Below are 17,545 nucleotides of genomic sequence, written 5' to 3'. Positions count from 1 at the left end.
CTGGCTGACTCATTGGCTGTGATGGATCTCAGGCCAACCTGTCTCCTCTTTGAGGTCCAGGAAGAACTTCTGGTTAAAGATGAAGGCCACACCGCTGATCTCCTCCACCTTGGCCTCGGCCGTGGTGTTCCTGTTGACAAAGTTGGCCGTGATGGCAATAGCCAGCTTACCACGGAACTCCTTCCTCTTGAACCCTGAGAGCGAGAGAAAGGGGGGGAGAGAGAAAGAGGGAAAGAGAGAGAGAGAGAGAGAGAGAGAGAGAGAGAGAGAGAGAGAGAGAGAGAGAGAGAGAGAGAGAGAGAAAGAGAGACAGGGATGGGATGTTACTATTCTCTGGCCAGGCCTGCGGAGGCATACTAATCCAGAGGAAATCTAGCACTGAGCTGTAATCACAGGCCAGTTATTTTAGGATCAGAGAGGCTTGTTACCGATGTGATACTGTATATAACACCAGGGGAGCAAAAGCCTCGGCGGGAGAGTTGGATCAGTACTAAAATGTTCAGATCTAAATAATGTGTTTTCCAGGTTGAATAACTTTCACAACTTCAGGTGGAGTAGAGTGCAGCCACTCCTTACATGAACTGGACTACTGTAAGAGAAGGTGCTGTCTCGTTTTTTTCACGGTGAGATTTTACAATATATATTATTATTGGCTGCAATTGCTTACACTTCTGCTATTTAGGATATCAACCACAATAGAACAGAATCAGTTCCTCTTCAGATATAAACATTGGGGAAATGCTTCTTGCATTAAAGAGTTTATTGCCATCCTCTCACTGATGCTGAAAAGTTTTTTTGTTAATGGAGACATTTAGAGGCTCATTTAACATTAACTTTCTGTGTCCTATCCAGGTCCAAACATAACTGCAGACAAGCCTTAACATAGACTGAAGCATGGGCTCAGACTTTTAATGCCAGACTGCTATTCACTTGGGTTCCTGTTGCTGCTATTCTCACAGTTGCGGTTATATAAAAAGCTGTCTGACTTTTTAACTGACATGCAAAACCTTGCCTTTGTGAAAGAGAATATGGTGATGTGGAATATGGTGATGTCACTGCAGGCTGTATGTCCCACAGGCCACATGTTAGTATGCTTATAACTGTCCTGGGGAAGAGGATGGTTCTGCACCAAAGCCCTCTAGCGAAAGAAAATACATCCTCATTACCTGTGACTCAGGAAAGAAAGGAGGATGAATGTTCTAATGTGTTCGGCCTCTCTTCCTACAAAATAATGTATGAGCTTCTGAGAGATGCTTTTCTAGGAGGAGGTAGCATTTTAATATGAGCCAGAAATGTTCCATTACGGTCACTGCTATTTCACTGGGGCATTTCCCCTCCTCACATCACTCTTTCCAATGCAGCTGTGTTCCTCTCAGACGATTAGCTGGGTACAGAACAGATTGCGGTATATTTAACCCTCCTCTCAGACAGGGCTTGCATGGCAGTTGAAAAGTAGAAGGACTTCTAAAAAGAAAGTTTTCCCCAGGCTTTTCGTCATCATCATCATGACCTAAACGCCTCATTGTTTGGAGACAGAAAATGCCCTTTTTAGGAATAAGCATCTGATGTGGATTGGTGAGGGGATGACAGGCATCTGTGAGGGAGAGTCCAACATGCATGCATCAACTGTTGAACAGCATCCAGATGACGACACACACAGGGCCCAAGATCTTTTTTATTAAGGTACAGAGAGATGGTGATTTCATGTGTAACCTTGCCCTTTGAAGGAGAGATTAATGACATCACATAGGGTATCGTTTTACAGAGGTGAGTTTAATTTTATGGCTTCCTAACTTTCTTGGATGAGACTATGCCTTTTTAAATTGATGCTTTTTGTAGACATAAACTGCAGCCAACAACAATTGTATGTTTCTTAGGCTGTTATCCAGACAAAATAATGATATGAGAAAGGTGTCCTGGATATTATTTGAAACAAGCCACTGTCAACAAAGCTACATAAACATAAACATAGAAATTGTGTTTGAAGGCGCTTCAGATAATATCCAACTGCATTTGAACTTGGAGCTAAATTTAACTTTGAAGCAAGTAGTGTTTAGTAAACATATTGAGCATCTCAGAGAGCCATTCCACGGATGTAACCACATGATATCATATACAGTACCATATTACCATATCCTATGTCTGGGGTCAGATCATTAACGGTATGTAGATATACTCTGCATGGATACAACCCGTCACCCTCCCATCCCTCCAGAGATCTCACCTTCCAGGGTATTTCTCCTCCCATCAGCCCCCACCACCACGTCAAAGTCAATATTAGCCACGGGGTGATCGGCAGGCCTGATCTCAGCTCTCCAGCCAGGCCCTGAAACACAGACAGAGGAGAGGAGGGAGAGCGGGAAGGGAAGAGAGGAGGGGACAGAAGGTCAGTACAGTTCACAGGGGGACACACCTCAAACAAACACACTTATCAGTATACAAGTGGGTAGAGTTCAACACAGATAGAAAGAATGAGAGGACGTGGGCTAGAGAAACAGACAAAACATTTACTTGGTTGCTCTTTTGGCCTGTTATTTCTGGGGAACAATATTTATGATGCCTATCAACACCAGTGGGGAAAAGGGTTTGCTAATCCTGACAGCTCTCAACGAAGAGGGTGACACAGAGGTCACACACATTGTGTCATTTAGCTCAGCAGACTATACCGTGCTGTAATTATATAAGATGTTGATTAATGTCAGTCTCACTTGTACTGTGTAATTGATACCAGAGCGCTAGCTAGCTACAGTATATGATTCAATATGTTACAGCGTTTTAGCACGTAGTGGATCAAATGTGGTGAATAATGTCAGCCACAGAGGCAGTGTGAGACCCCAGCAGCGTTGGGTTGGCTGTCGATCCGCTGTGTAATATCACCATGTCAAAAATGCATTCCATCATGTCAAGGACACCGAGCACCTCGTGACAGCAAAAGTAGGGGGACCATTCTGTATCCAAATTTAGTAAAGACTCTTGTTTTTATCCGTTGGTTTACGTCGCTGTCGAGGAGGCCACATGGGATAGCTAATGACCTCCAGTCCAGGAGTCCAATCAACAAAGCTCTGAAGGAGAGAGGGGGGTCAAGTGTAGAGCTATTTCAGATAGCCAGCCTTTCAGCTCGGCCTCACATCACCACACACCACGCAGCAGTCACATCTTGAAGCAGCTAGTACTATACTGTTATAATAACTTGGTCGAGGGGGCACGGTTGTAATTACACTGGCTAATCAGCTCTTAATTAACTTCCACAGCCGTAATTTGGCTCTGCTGCTCCTTAAACAAAGCCACTAGGTCTGCTCTGCTCACTGATATTACTGTGTGCTCTGCTCAGCAGCAGCCATAAAATAACATTAGCATCTGGGGAGGTTGCTAACCATTAGCAGCTGAATAGGAATGGTGAAGCAATGATTATGACTTTTAAACATTTGATTTCCATGGCAATGCAAATGTCAAATAAAGGGTGATCAGTGCACTGCTGTAACAGTACTGCTGTTTACTGCTGGTTGCCAAGGAGATTCACTGTTGAATGGGGGAGGCAGAACTACTCTAACAGGTACTAGTTATGGACTGCAGTAACTCCCTGTAGCTCAAGGTACAGTGACGTAAAGCAGCAGAATGCTATGGTGTGGGAGAGAATATACTGTGTTGGGATCCTCTGGGCAGCCACATACAGATGTAGAATCTTAATTTGATCAACCTGTTGCAGGATAACTTTTCTGCAATGCATGAAATGTTAAACTTGTAGCGTATTTGAGGTTTTTCATTTCCACTTCGAAATTTCAGACTGAATTTTCCCTTAAGAAAAATGTATCAACCTCTACAAAAATGTTCATTAATTATAATCCACATAATAATTCCCATTTCCTGTTGCTGCAGGATTAGTTTCCTGCTGTAGCAAACTGGCTCAAATTAAAATCCTACATCTGGAACAGTCTTACTGACTGTTGCAAAGCTCATGTTAAGGTGCACTGTTGATGTTCTCTTAATGCATTGCATAAAGCCCTTCAACCCCAACTAGCCTGTCTGATACTGAAAGTCTGGTCCCAAATGCTGTAACCTAGCCCTTGCCTGAACCCTGAACTACATCTAAAAGACCCGGAAGGGTGAGCAGAAAGGAGCAGGGATGATGGGTTGATGGGTACTAGGCCAATGTTGATGGATTTCAATGGGCATATAGCTACTGCAAGGGACGGCCTGTAAGTGGACTGTCACTCACCGTCATTCTCCTGGTTTTCTGGAGGTTCCAGCAGCTTGACAAACTCCACATTGACGTGGAATTCCACAGCTGCAAGCAGGGCGATCTTCAGCAGCATGAGCTGGAGTTGACGAATACCTGGCAAACAAAGACAAGAATCAGGAGGTCTTAGAACCATGCAAGAAACCAAGCTGGCTTTTCTGGCTTATCTAATACAGTACCTAGTACATGCACACTGCACAGGCATCCATGCATTTACACATTATACACACACTTGACAGCTGTAGAAAGATTTGCTTTTAACAGCAGCAGTTGGCAGCTCTGCTTTGTATCTCTGTTTTTAAGAGCAGGTGGAAGGTTCACCTTCCATGGCTCACAACCTTGACATTATGCAATGGAAGGTATTGGCAGCATCAAGGCTACCAGACAAAAAATTGCTTTGGAGGGGAATAGGATACAATAGCATAATCATAAGCTAAGAACATGAATCCAACAATATCGATAAGCAAAATATTCCGTTGCAAAAGTAAGTACATGTTGAGCTATGGGAAATGGCTGTTATTAATCACAACTGTAATGGCGGAAAGTTTTCCTGATGAGATGTTTACCCCACATGTAAAGGTGCTTACTGATGTGGTCTATGGCTCCAGCACAGAATTTGCCGTAGAACTTCTTAGCCCCGAGGCCCTTGAGGTCGTGGATGGTGTAGGGCCACAGGTGCAGCACGTTGTTCCTGGAGAAGGTGTCCCTCTTCTCAATCACCACCACCTTGGCCCCCAGCAGAGCCAGCTCGATGGCCGTCCGCAAGCCACATGGGCCTCCCCCGATGATAAGGCACTGCAGGGACAAGAATGACAGAGGGACACCATTATCATTATGAGTGCAAATAAATAGGACTCAAAATTGTATTTCAGTCACATTTCTGTTACACAAAATGCAATACATGTCACGACTTCCGCCGAAGTCGGTTCCTCTCCTTGTTCGGGCGGCGCTCGGCGGTCGGCGTCGCCGGTCTTCTAGCCATCATCGATCCACTTTTCATTTTCCTTTTGTTTTGTCTTGTCTTCCCACACACCTGGTCTTAATTCTCTCATTACATGTTGTGTATTTAACCTCCTGTTCCCCCCATGTCTTTGTGCGGAATTGTTTATTGTAAGTGCATGTGCACGTTTTCTCTGGTGCGCGACGGTTTTGTATCCATTTGTTTGTTGTTCTGGTTACCGGTGGTTTTATGAATAAAACTGCTCCGTTGATTACCCAGTTTTGCTCTCCTGCGCCTGACTTCCCTGCCGCCAGTTACGCACTCCCTTACAATACATGTGTACATCATAACCATATGCCTGTCAAAGAGATCATATACTGTATACGTACGTGCCTTATCACCATAATAAAAAATACTTACTGAAAATAGAACCATTGTTTAAACCTGTAGACATACTCAATAGCAGATTAAATATGAGGGGATGAGTTGATGAGTGTTTACTGTATATTGCCAAGTAAACAGACAGAGTGCCTAGGGTGGATGTTTATGGTGACAGTATGTTGTGTGTTACTCTGACCCAGCGCTGGGAGAGTATGTGTCATTACCTCAACCGTAGATCCTTATTACAGCCTCGTCATATCAAAGACATGATTCATGCATCTGCCTCACTCAAATATGCATGAAGTCAGTTATTTTGGGTTAAAGGATCCTTCTGAGAATGTGTGGTGAGAACATGACTTCATCCAGCCTTCTAGAAAGGATGAGAAGGGACTTTTTTGGTGTGTTAGTTCTTCTGAGGAATCATCTCACTATCCAACCACTCCTGAGTCAGACAGTAGCCCCTGCTGTGCCCAACGAGTTGGGCTGCTTCCTGTATCCTTAACCTTATAACCAACCAGAGCGTCTCTCAACCAGGCTCAGCTAACCCAGCCCACTGTGACCTTTTCATTTCAGATCCCTTATTTCCTCCCCAGCCCAGTCAACCCACACACCTGACCTCTAAATCCCCAGCAGTATATTTGAACAGCGGGACTCACTTCCTGTCACCCTGTGTGTCTGCCTGAAGGGCCACAGGAACTCCCAGGTGTCACTCCGATCAGTATTGTGACACTGTTGTGTTTCAGCCCCAGCCTCGGGCGCCTTATCATGTTTGTATACTGTAGCTCTGAGCTGAATGGGGTATACTCTCTCTCTTTTTCTCTAGCTCTCTATCCTTCTCTCTCTCTCGTTCTCCCACTCGCTCTCTTTCACTTTCTCTCCCCCCTCTATCCAAATCAAATAAAATGTTATTTGTCACATACACATGGTTAGCAGATGTTAATGCGAGTGTAGCGAAATGCTTAAGTGTAGCGAAATCCCCGCCCCCTTCTCTCTCTCTCTCTCTCTCTCTCTCTCTCTCCCGCTCTGTCCCAGGGTGCTGTTTACAGAGCTAAACGTGCCAGCTGCCCAGATCACACCATAAATGGTACCGCTGCTCCCGGCAATAAAAATAAGATTGGGCTTTAGTCATTCTGTTTTCTCATTCTGCGTGTGTGAGTCTGCTGCAGGGTGTCATCAGGAGGCGAAGGAGAACATAACATTAGCAGCTTAGGGGTAAGAGTATGAGGTATTCAATACTCGTCAGGTATACTAGTCAAACCCAGGTGGCTGCGCGTGGCTGTGTCTGGACAGGCCTGGCCCAGTTCTTTTCATCACGAGGAGTGATTAAAGTGAATGGGCTCTTTAACCATTGTCAGGAGAATCAGACAGTCACTGAGACGTGCCAGGTGTGTTAAGCACCACCGCCACAGAGGAAAAATAAAAAAACATGTGGAACAATGCCTTATTCACAAACACAGAACAACATCAGCTCAGTTTATTCAGATGTGCCTAACCACACAATCCCACAATGTGGGGAATTATCAAACCTGATATGAGCTAGATAATCACTATCAAAGCACTACTTTTGTTTTAGTCTGTCTCTATGGTGCTATGAGAGATGAGCGGTTTGTTTTTCCTGTTTCTATGCGATGCTGTGTTATCGCAGATGGGAGGGCTTCCTGAGGGCCCACTGCAGTTCTGCTGAGTCAGACCACAGCTACTTCCTGTCTGTCCCCCACCTGTGACCTCACCTCCTCACCAGGAGTGGAAGACCCCCCACCCCACCTCACCTTTCACTTCTCTCCCGTTCATTACTTACTGCACCTGGAGCCCTATTAGCTGTCAATCAAATCAAAATCAAATCAAAGTTTATTGGCCACAAACACAGTTTATCATACTCAGATCATGCAGAATGTAGACTAGAGGCCAACTCAAACATGCTTATCAAAATGGAAAGTGGACACAATGTCAGGCAGTTGGTAATTATTTTCTCCTAGAATCCTGATCAATCTATGGAGCTCAAATATAGGATACTGGATACCAAGGATACCAAGCATTATCCTCCATAACTGCACTGTTTTTTAATTAATACAAATGACTTGTTACACTCTACGGAGTACAGTATGTCCTCTAAGATCATAGACATTAGCTGACTGGTGGTCTCCAGTGTGTTCATGCTGCCAGCCAGGTTAGATTGACAGGAACACCACCCAACACTGGGCTGAGTGGAGCTCCTTAACACACATGCTTATTCTGGCTTCACCGGAGTAAAACAAACTGACTGTGTGTGTGAGTGAGCGAGCGAGCGGAGCCTGTGCACCTGCAGACATGATGTGATGCCTCACTAGCTTGGCTCAGCGCACGGTGGTGGCTCACGCTGTTTTGGGACAAAACGTCAGACTTAAGGTACTCAATCAACTGAGGGAGACCACCGGGAGAGCCACAACATGAACTGGCAACCCTCGCAGACAGTCATCTGGGACTTCATGGGAATTAGAAGAGGAGAAAAGGTGCAATACTCCTGTCTGGGCATGAAATAGGCCTGAGAAACAGGCAAGGAGGGCACAGTGTGTCTCTGAACTTTCAAATCATACCGTAGAAGGTTCCATACAGTGAATTATTTGCTCAGTGGAAGCACACTTTTCCACAGTATCAAACCATATAATTAAGGGATGTCAAGAGAGGATGCCAAGCATGGAAATGTTGATGACACACTGTTCAATGATGGGCCATCTAGGGTGAGATTTACGAGCATGGCATAGACAACCTGTTATAAAGGAGAGCTCCTCTACAATGAGGGGGGAAATACAGTAGGAAATAAAATACAGTTGTTCTGTCTTTAATGCTCACCGCATTCAGTGGGTTGTGAAGTAAAGAGTTCATGTCTTCACTGTAGTTTAGTCTAAAGGGCAAGAGACTGGGGAACTGAACAGTGTAATAAACAATAATACAATGAAAACGTTTCCATGTGATTCATACATGAGGTATGTGCCAACATTATACAGGCATAACAGTTCACATAAGAAAAAGGAAATTAAATGTAACACTTATGATTGAAGGTATTTCATGAATGCCCAAACCATTACAAACATATTACCTAGCTCAATGAGAATTATGTTTGCACAACGGAGACTACAAACTATCAAGCTCTTTGTCATTTCATTTAATTAGGCTATTACTGCAATAATAGTATATGTCATAATGTGGAGTTAGATTGCCTAATAATTAGAGGGCATATTTTGTAATTGTGATGCATAAATATAGAGAACACACAAATCAGATCCTTAATAGAAAACAGTGTCTGTATTTTGCTGAGGTATACTGGCGCTGAAGTGCAGGTCAGGAGCTCACCTTCAGGACATAGCCGGTCCAAATAGTTTCCATAGAATCTGGCACTGGACAGCGGCACCGCCCTGGAAAACTAACCGTCTCTCTCACTGGGCCTCTTCCCACTCCAGCTCACTTCTCCAGACCTCTCAGATGAGACGAGCACAAAGCAACTCTGATACTAATAAAATAAGCTTGTCAGATGTCGGGCTCAAGAAGCCACTTCAATAGGCCTAAAGCACTTACATTTAACAGCATAATCAGTGAAAGAGACTAAGCCCAGTAACATGTGTCCTATGACCATTCTGTTCAGTGTATCTGCTTCGTATTTAAAAAACATTCATATGGGCCTTCATTGTGTTCCTCATTAGAAACGTATATAGAAGACACCAACAGTACGTGTGTGTCATTAGCATTATAGCCAGCTGTATGCAGTAACAAACTGGGGATGACTTCATATCCTATACAGATTGTAGCTCCAGCAGGCATTTGGAGGCTGGGTGAGGAATGCTATCACGTTATTATTCCCTGTGAACCACCACCAAACCCTAACTCAACAGTTACGTCATCCACTCCTTGTGAAGAAAGTAAAGTAATTTATCAAGTTGTGGCAGATGGGCCGCAATTAATCACAACAGGAGAGCCATATACTGTACCACTATCTGTGGGAGATGTCCGTCAATCATTTTACGCCTTAAATCTCCTATTCTGTAAACAGACTTCAAACATAAGAAGTGAGGGTAAGTTGAATTCTGGCCTACGTTTTTTACAAGGTCGTTTCTCCTTCACAAAATACACTTCCATCCACACAGCCAGAGTAATGAAATACTTATGTGAGTCTCTCCTACTGTACCAACAGTATGGTTAATTACCCAGAACTCAGAGACTGTACTGTACATCTGTTTTATTACTTTGATCAATAAGGCCATTCTACGCTGTCCTGTGGCTTGTCAGACTGAGGAAACCTAGCTGAAACTCTTTGGCACGGGACTAAAGACAATCAGACACTTTAAATGAAAGGTTCATTAGAATTGGGATAGCACCTAATCATGGCATACTCTCAGATCAAGGGGGTATATGGTGTTCCAACCTGGTTTATAGCTGGTATCAGAGAGAACTTGTAAAACCTGTCTTATTTTGGATAACTTAAAACACGCTTTAATAATATCTGGGCAGGGTTCCAACCTTTCAGGAGGGCCCAATAAAGAACACCACCCCCTCAGTAGAACCAAGGAAAATAATCACACTTGCTGAGTGATGCTGTCTGTGGCTGTGTGTTATGAAAGCATTCTGGTGACTGATTGAGGGTGCTGTGTAGCTTTGTAATGCACCATTCTGCCAAGCTGAAAGGGGCAATACTCTGTAGAGCTGTGGATGAGGAGGAATGAGGATAGTGCGGAAGTGAGTTACAGTAAAGGCGTTGGCATGCTTCCCAGCCGAAACAGTTCGGAAGAGTTTGTGCATATATTATGATGACATTTTGTGGCGTTTGTACGTTTTGGACTTCAGTGAGGGTTTTTTCATCTGTTAGGGCACATATAGAGAAATACTGCATCTGCACCCAAACATCTAAGTTAGGATGTAAAATTGCGCGAATAAGATCTCCTCTGCAAAAATGTCAAAATTAATGACAGATTTGTTGAGTTATCTTAGATTAATTCTGATTATTTTGAGGGAGTATATACTGGCTATGGGGTCTCAAAATGTACACCTGAAGTCGGAAGGTTACATACACTTAGGTTGGAGTCATTAAAACTCGTTTTTCATTCACTCCACAAATTTCTTATTAACAAATTATAGTTTTGGCAAGTCGGTTAGGACATCTACTTTGTGCATGACACAAGTCATTTTTCCAACAATTGTTTACAGACAGATAATTTCAATTATAATTCACTGTATCACAATTCCAGTGGGTCAGAAGTTTACATACACTAAGTTGACTGTGCCTTTAAACAGCTTGGAAAATTCCAGAAAATTATGTCATGGCTTAAGAAGCTTCTGATAGGTAAATTGACATCATTTGAGTCAATTGGAGGTGTACCTGTGGGTGTATTTCAAGGCCTACCTTCAAACTCAGTGCCTCTTTGCTTGACATCATGGGAAAATCAAAAGAAATCAGCCAAGACCTCAGAAAATAAATTGTAGACCTCCACAAGTCTGGTTCATCCTTGGGAGCAATTGCCAAATGCCTGAAGGTACTACGTTCATCTGTACAAACAATAGAACGCAAGTATAAACACCATGGGACCACACAGCCATCATACCGCTCAGGAAGGAGACACGTTTAGTCTCCAAGAGATGAATGTACTTTGATGCGAAAAGTGCAAATCAATCTCAGAACAACAGCAAAGGACCTTGTGAAGATGCTGGAGGAAACAGGTACAAAAGTATCTATATCCACAGTAAAACGAGTCCTATATCGACATAACACGAAAGGCCGCTCAGCAAGGAAGAAGCCACTGCTCCAAAACTGCCATAAAAAAGCCAGACTACGGTTTACAACTGCACATGGGGACAAAGATCGTACCTTTTGGAGAAATGTGACCAAACAGAAACTGTTTGGCCATAATGACTATCGCTATGTTTGGAGGAAAAAGGGGGAGGCTTGCAAGCTGAAGAACACCATCCCAACCGTGAAGCACGGGGGTGGCAGCATCATGTTGTGGGGGTGCTTTGCTGCAGGAGGGACTGGTGCACTTCACAAAATAGATGGCATCATGAGGCAGGAAACTTATGTGGATATATTGAAGCAACATCTCAAGACATCAGTCAGGAAGTTAAAGCTTGGCCGCAAATGGGTCTTCCAAATGGACAATGAGCCCAAGCATACTTCCAAAGTTGTGGCAAAATGGCTTAACTTCTCTGGGATAGGTGGCAGTATTTTCACGTCCGGATGAAAAGCATGTCCAAAGTAAACTGCCTGCCACTCAGGCCCAGAAGCTAAGATATGCATATTATTAGTATATTTGGATAGAAAACACTCTGAAATTTCTAAAACTGTTTGAATCATGTCTGTAAGTATAACATAACTTATTTGGCAGGCGAAACCCCGAGGACAAACCATTCAGATTCTTTTTTTTTAGGTCACTCTCTTTTCAATGGGTTTTCATTGGGAATCCAGATTTCTAAGGGACCTTCTTGCAGTTTCTATCGCTTCCACTGGATGTCAACAGTCTTTAGAAATTGGTTGAGGTTTTTCCTTTGAGAAATGAAGAAGTAGCACTGTTCAGAATGAGGCTCGAGGGAACTGTACTCTTTGTTAGAGGCGCGTGACCTGAAAGCTAGCTACACTTTGTTTTCCTCCGGTATTGAACACAGATCATCCTGTCTTAAATTTGATCGATTATTTACATTAAAAAATACCTAAAGTTGTATTACAAAAGTAGTTAAAAATGTTTGGACAAAGCTTACAGGTAACTTATGAGATATTTTGTAGTCACGTTGTGCAAGTTGTAACCGGTGTTTTTCTGGATCAAACGTGCCAAATAAATTGACATTTTGGATATATATCGACGGAATTAATCGAACAAAAGGACCATTTGTGATGTTTATGGGACATATTGGAGTGCCAACAGAAGAAGCTCGTCAAAGGTAAGGCATTAATTATATCTTTATTTCTGCATTTTGTGTCGCGCCTGGAGGGTTGAAATAGGATTGTCTGGGTTTGTTTACTGGGGTGCTGTCCTCAGATAATAGCATTGTTTGCTTTCGCCGTAAAGCCTTTTTGAAATCTGACATGTTGGCTGGATTCACAATAATTGCATGTGTATTGCATGTGTGATTTCATGAAAGTTAAATTTTTATAGTAATTTATTTTGAATTTGGCGCTCTGCATTTTCACTGGATGTTGGCCGGTGGGACGCTATATCCCAGAGAGGTTAAGGACAACAAAGTCAAGGTATTGGAGTGGCCATCACAAAGCCCTGACCTCAATCCCATAGAAAATGTGTGGGCAGAACTGAAAAAGCGTGTGCGAGCAAGGAGGCCTACAAACCTGACTCAGAAACACCAGCTCTGTCAGGAGGAATGGGCCAAAATTCACCCAACTTTTGTGGGAAGCTTGTGGAAGGCTACCCAAAACGTTTGACCCAAGCTAAACAATTTAAAGGCAATGCTACCAAATACTAATTGAGTGTATGTAAACTTCTGACACACTGGGAATGTGATGAAAAAAATAAAAGCTGAAATAAATCATTCTCTCTACTATTATTCTGACATTTCACATTCTTACAATAAAGTTGTGATCCTAACTGACCTAAGACAGGGCATTTTTATTAGGATTAAATGTCAGGAATTGTGAAAAATTGAGTTTAAATGTATTTTTTAAATGTTTAAATGTTTATATTTTTAGTTTTTCCCTCACTCAATTTTTTTTCATTCAACTTTTTCACTCCGGACGCTTTATCTGGACATGGTTTGTCAGGACTTCCAACAGCCGAAGCTAAGTAGTAACATTAACATGATGCCTTCTAACTGCAGTCGCTGTACTCATAATATACAGGAGAACGATCGCCTTACAGCGAGGATAGCTGTGCTGCAAGCCCAGCTTCAGACGCAATCATTAGGCAAGGGTAATTTCAGTGTAGGAAAGGATGAAACAGCGTCTGTGCCACCAGTAAGTACAGATAGTAACGTTAGTACAAATCCTCTCGCACGGTCCCCGCAGCCGGACAACATTCTCATGGCTTCTGGAGGGAAATGCTGTAGGAATGCTCAACCGGTGTCGCTCATTCAGCCGACAGAAACTTTCAACCGGTTTTCCCCATTAAGCAGCGAGTCGGAGTCTGAGGCCGAGCCTTCTCCGGTCTCTACTCCTCCCGTTACGGGGTCTGAGACGCTGAAGCTTCCCACCATTAGCTCTGACAAATTGAAAACCCTAGTCATTGGCAACTCCATTACCCGCAGTATTAGACTTAAAACGAATCATCCAGCGATCATACACTGTTTACCAGGGGGCAGGGCTACCGACGTTAAGGCTAATCTGAAGATGGTGCTGGCTAAAGCTAAAACTGGCGAGTGTAGAGAGTATAGAGATATTGTTATCCACGTCGGCACCAACGATGTTAGGATGAAACAGTCAGAGGTCACCAAGTGCAACATAGCTTCAGCCTGTAAATCAGCTAGAAAGATGTGTCGGCATCGAGTAATTGTCTCTGGCACCGTCCAAGTTAGGGGGAGTGATGAGCTGTACAGCAGAGTCTCACAACTCAATCGCTGGTTGAAAACTGTTTTCTGCCCCTCCCAAAAGATAGAATTTGTAGATAATTGGCCCTCTTTCTGGGACTCACCCACAAACAGGACCAAGTCTGGCCTGTTGAGGAGTGATGGACTCCATCCTAGCTGGAGGGGTGCTTATCTACCAACATAGACAGGGCTCTAACTCCTCTAGCTCCACAATGAAATAGGGTGCAGGCCAGGCAGCAGGCTGTTAGCCAGCCTGCCAGCTTAGTGGAGTCTGCCACTAGCACAGTCAGTGTAGTCAGCTCAGCTATCCCCATTGAGACCGTGTCTGTGCCTCGACCTAGGTTGGGCAAAACTAAACATGGCGGTGTTCGCCTTAGCAATCTCACTAGAATAAAGACCTCCTCCATTCCTGCCATTATTGAAAGAGATCGTGATACCTCACATCTCAAAATAGGGCTACTTAAATTTAGATCCCTCACTTCAAAAGCAGTTATAGTCAATGAACTAATCACTGATCATAATCTTGATGTGATTGGCCTGACTGAAACATGGCTTAAGCCTGATGAATTTACTGTGTTAAATGAGGCCTCACCTCCTGGTTACACTAGTGACCATATCCCCCGTGCATCCCGCAAAGGCGGAGGTGTTGCTAACATTTACGATAGCAAATTTCGATTTACAAAAAAAAAACAGACGTTTTCGTCTTTTGAGCTTCTAGTCATGAAATCTATGCAGCCTACTCAATCACTTTTTATAGCTACTGTTTACAGGTCTCCTGGGCCATATACAGCGTTCCTCACTGAGTTCCCTGAATTCCTATCGGACCTTGTAGTCAGATAATATTCTAATTTTTGGTGATTTTAATATTCACATGGAAAAGTCCACAGACCCACTCCAAAAGGCTTTCGGAGCCATCGTCGACTCAGTGGGTTTTGTCCAACATGTCTCTGGACCTACTCACTGTCACAGTCATATTCTGGACCTAGTTTTGTCCCATGGAATAAATGTTGTGGATCTTAATGTTTTTCCTCATAATCCTGGACGATCGGACCACCATTTTATTACGTTTGTAATCGCAACAAATAATCTGCTCAGACCCCAACCAAGGAGCATCAAAAGTCGTGCTATAAATTCTCAGACAACCCCCCCAAAAAAAAGACAACCTTGATGCCTTTCCAGACTCCCTCTGCCTACTCAAGGACGTCAGAGGACAAAAATCAGTTAACCGCCTAACTGAGGAACTCAATTTAACCCTGCGCAATACCCTAGATGCAGTTGCACCCCTAAAAACTAAAAACATTTGTCATAAGAAACTAGCTCCCTGGTATACAGAAAATACCCGAGTTCTGATGCAAGCTTCCAGAAAATTGGAACGGAAATGGCGCCACACCCAACTGGAAGACTTCCGACTAGATTGGAAAGACAGTACCGTGCAGTATCGAAGAGCCCTCACTGCTGCTCGATCATCCTATTTTTCCAACTTAATTGAGGAAAATAAGAACAATCCGAAATGTCTTTTTGATACTGTCGCAAAGCTAACAAAAAAGCAGCATTCCCCAAGAGAGGATAGCTTTCACTTCAGCAGTAATAAATTCATGAATTTCTTTGAGGAAAAGATCATGATCATTAGAAAGCAAATTACGGACTCCTCTTTAAATCTGTGTATTCCTCCAAAGCTCAGTTGTCCTGAGTCTGCACAACTCTGCCAGGACCTAGGATCAAGAGAGACACTCAAGTGTTTTAGTACTATATCTCTTGACACAATGATGAAAATAATCATGGCCTCTAAACCTTCAAGCTGCATACTGGACCCTATTCCAACTAAACTACTGAAAGAGCTGCTTCCTGTGCTTGGCCCTCCTATGTTGAACATAATAAACGGCTCTCTATCCACCGGATGTGTACCAAACTCACTAAAAGTGGCAGTAATAAAGCCTCTCTTGAAAAAGCCAAACCATGACCCAGAAAATATAAAAAACTATCGGCCTATATCGAATCTTCCATTCCTCTCAAACATTTTAGAACAGGCTGTTGCGCAGCAACTCACTGCCTTCCTTAAGACAAACAATGTACACGAAATGCTTCAGTCTGGTTTTAGACCCCATCATAGCACTGAGACTGCACTTGTGAAGGTGGTAAATGACCTTTTAATGGCGTCATACCGAGGCTCTGCATCTGTCCTCGTGCTCCTAGACCTTAGTGCTGCTTTTGTTACCATCGATCACCACATTCTTTTGGAGAGATTGGAAACCCAAATTGGCCTACATGGACAAGTTCTGGCCTGGTTTAGATCTTATCTGTCGGAAAGATATCAGTTTGTCTCTGTGAATGGTTTGTCCTCTGACAAATCAACTGTACATTTCGGTGTTCCTCAAGGTTCCGTTTTAGGACCACAATTGTTTTCACTATATATTTTACCTCTTGGGGATGTCATTCGAAAACATAATGTTAACTTTCACTGCTATGCGGATGACACACAGCTGTACATTTCAATGAAACATGGTGAAGCCCCAAAATTGCCCTCGCTAGAAGCCTGTGTTTCAGACATAAGGAAGTGGATGGCTGCAAATGTTCTACTTTTAAAATAAAATAACACCAGAGGTATATACAACACCTCTGTATGATGCAAAGCAAGTGTCCTTCGAATGTCATGGTGAGTGGCTGTTAGCTTACCTTGGTGCCCACACAGGCCTGGCCCTTCTTGTACTCCTTGTGGCAGGTTCTCTTGTCCAGCTTGGTCCAGAGGGCTTTGGCCCTCCAGGAGGTGAGCCTGGTCTTCAGACTACAGTAGAATGTCTCATGGTCCTGAGGGTCTAGATCTAGCAGCCTGCACAGGAGGTTGAAGGACTGCAGGGTGCCCTTACAGGTGGAGGCCTGGATGAAGTTCTCAAAAAACTTCCCTGCCTGGTCCTTCTCCTCCTCTGTCTCCCCCATCTTTCCCAGGAGGAGTGCAGGGTGCTTGGCTGGTGCTAGCTTGCCTTTCCTCCTCTCTCGCTCTCCCCCAGCTGTCTCAGTGGCTACACCCACAGCCTGGCCCCCATGGTCATGCCCAATCTGAGGAGGTACAGAGAAAACATATTGAGTCTGATGTCATTGCACGGCCTTTAGAAGTGTAGAATCCTTAACAGATGGAACTTTATGGAACACTGGGGGAAAAATTAAACAGTCAAATTTTGGACAGGAAAAGGCACAACCCTCGCTAACCATTCTTAGTTTTATTATGTAAGTTTAAATGGTTGACGTTTCGGCCTTCAATGGCCTTCTTCAGAATAATCACAGAGGGAATAGACAAGTTCCTTTAGGGCATGGGGAAGACAATTAGGGAGACAGTCAATTAACCAACCTGCAACAATCACTGATTTTCTACAGAACTGGTTTCATTGCATTTATTTTACTTCAAATCACTGACTTATATTTCCAGTGTAAGAATAGATGTGTTTGAGCTCTCAAAGAAAGCATTTTTATTTTCTGACAAACTAATACAGCATGCCATACTA

At 43.4% G+C, this 17,545-nt stretch overlaps 1 protein-coding gene across 1 annotated transcript in view; it reads right to left on the bottom strand.

Moving 5' to 3' along the window:
• LOC120024955 (F-actin-monooxygenase MICAL2-like) overlaps positions 1-17,545 on the bottom strand; it is a 49,999-nt gene that overhangs the window by 19,277 nt on the left and 13,177 nt on the right. The window contains exons 2-6 of the mRNA XM_038969342.1: positions 16,722-17,102; positions 4,825-5,032; positions 4,217-4,333; positions 2,225-2,326; positions 39-194 (exon numbers count right to left, since the gene is read on the bottom strand). Coding sequence (XP_038825270.1) covers positions 39-194; positions 2,225-2,326; positions 4,217-4,333; positions 4,825-5,032; positions 16,722-16,982 — 844 coding nt within the window. The 5' untranslated portion in view covers positions 16,983-17,102. The remainder of the gene's footprint in view (positions 1-38; positions 195-2,224; positions 2,327-4,216; positions 4,334-4,824; positions 5,033-16,721; positions 17,103-17,545) is intronic.

This window comes from Salvelinus namaycush, chromosome 30 (assembly GCF_016432855.1).
Source record: "Salvelinus namaycush isolate Seneca chromosome 30, SaNama_1.0, whole genome shotgun sequence".
Classification (NCBI taxonomy): domain Eukaryota; kingdom Metazoa; phylum Chordata; class Actinopteri; order Salmoniformes; family Salmonidae; genus Salvelinus; species Salvelinus namaycush.
This window is presented reverse-complemented; position numbering and strand designations above follow the sequence as displayed.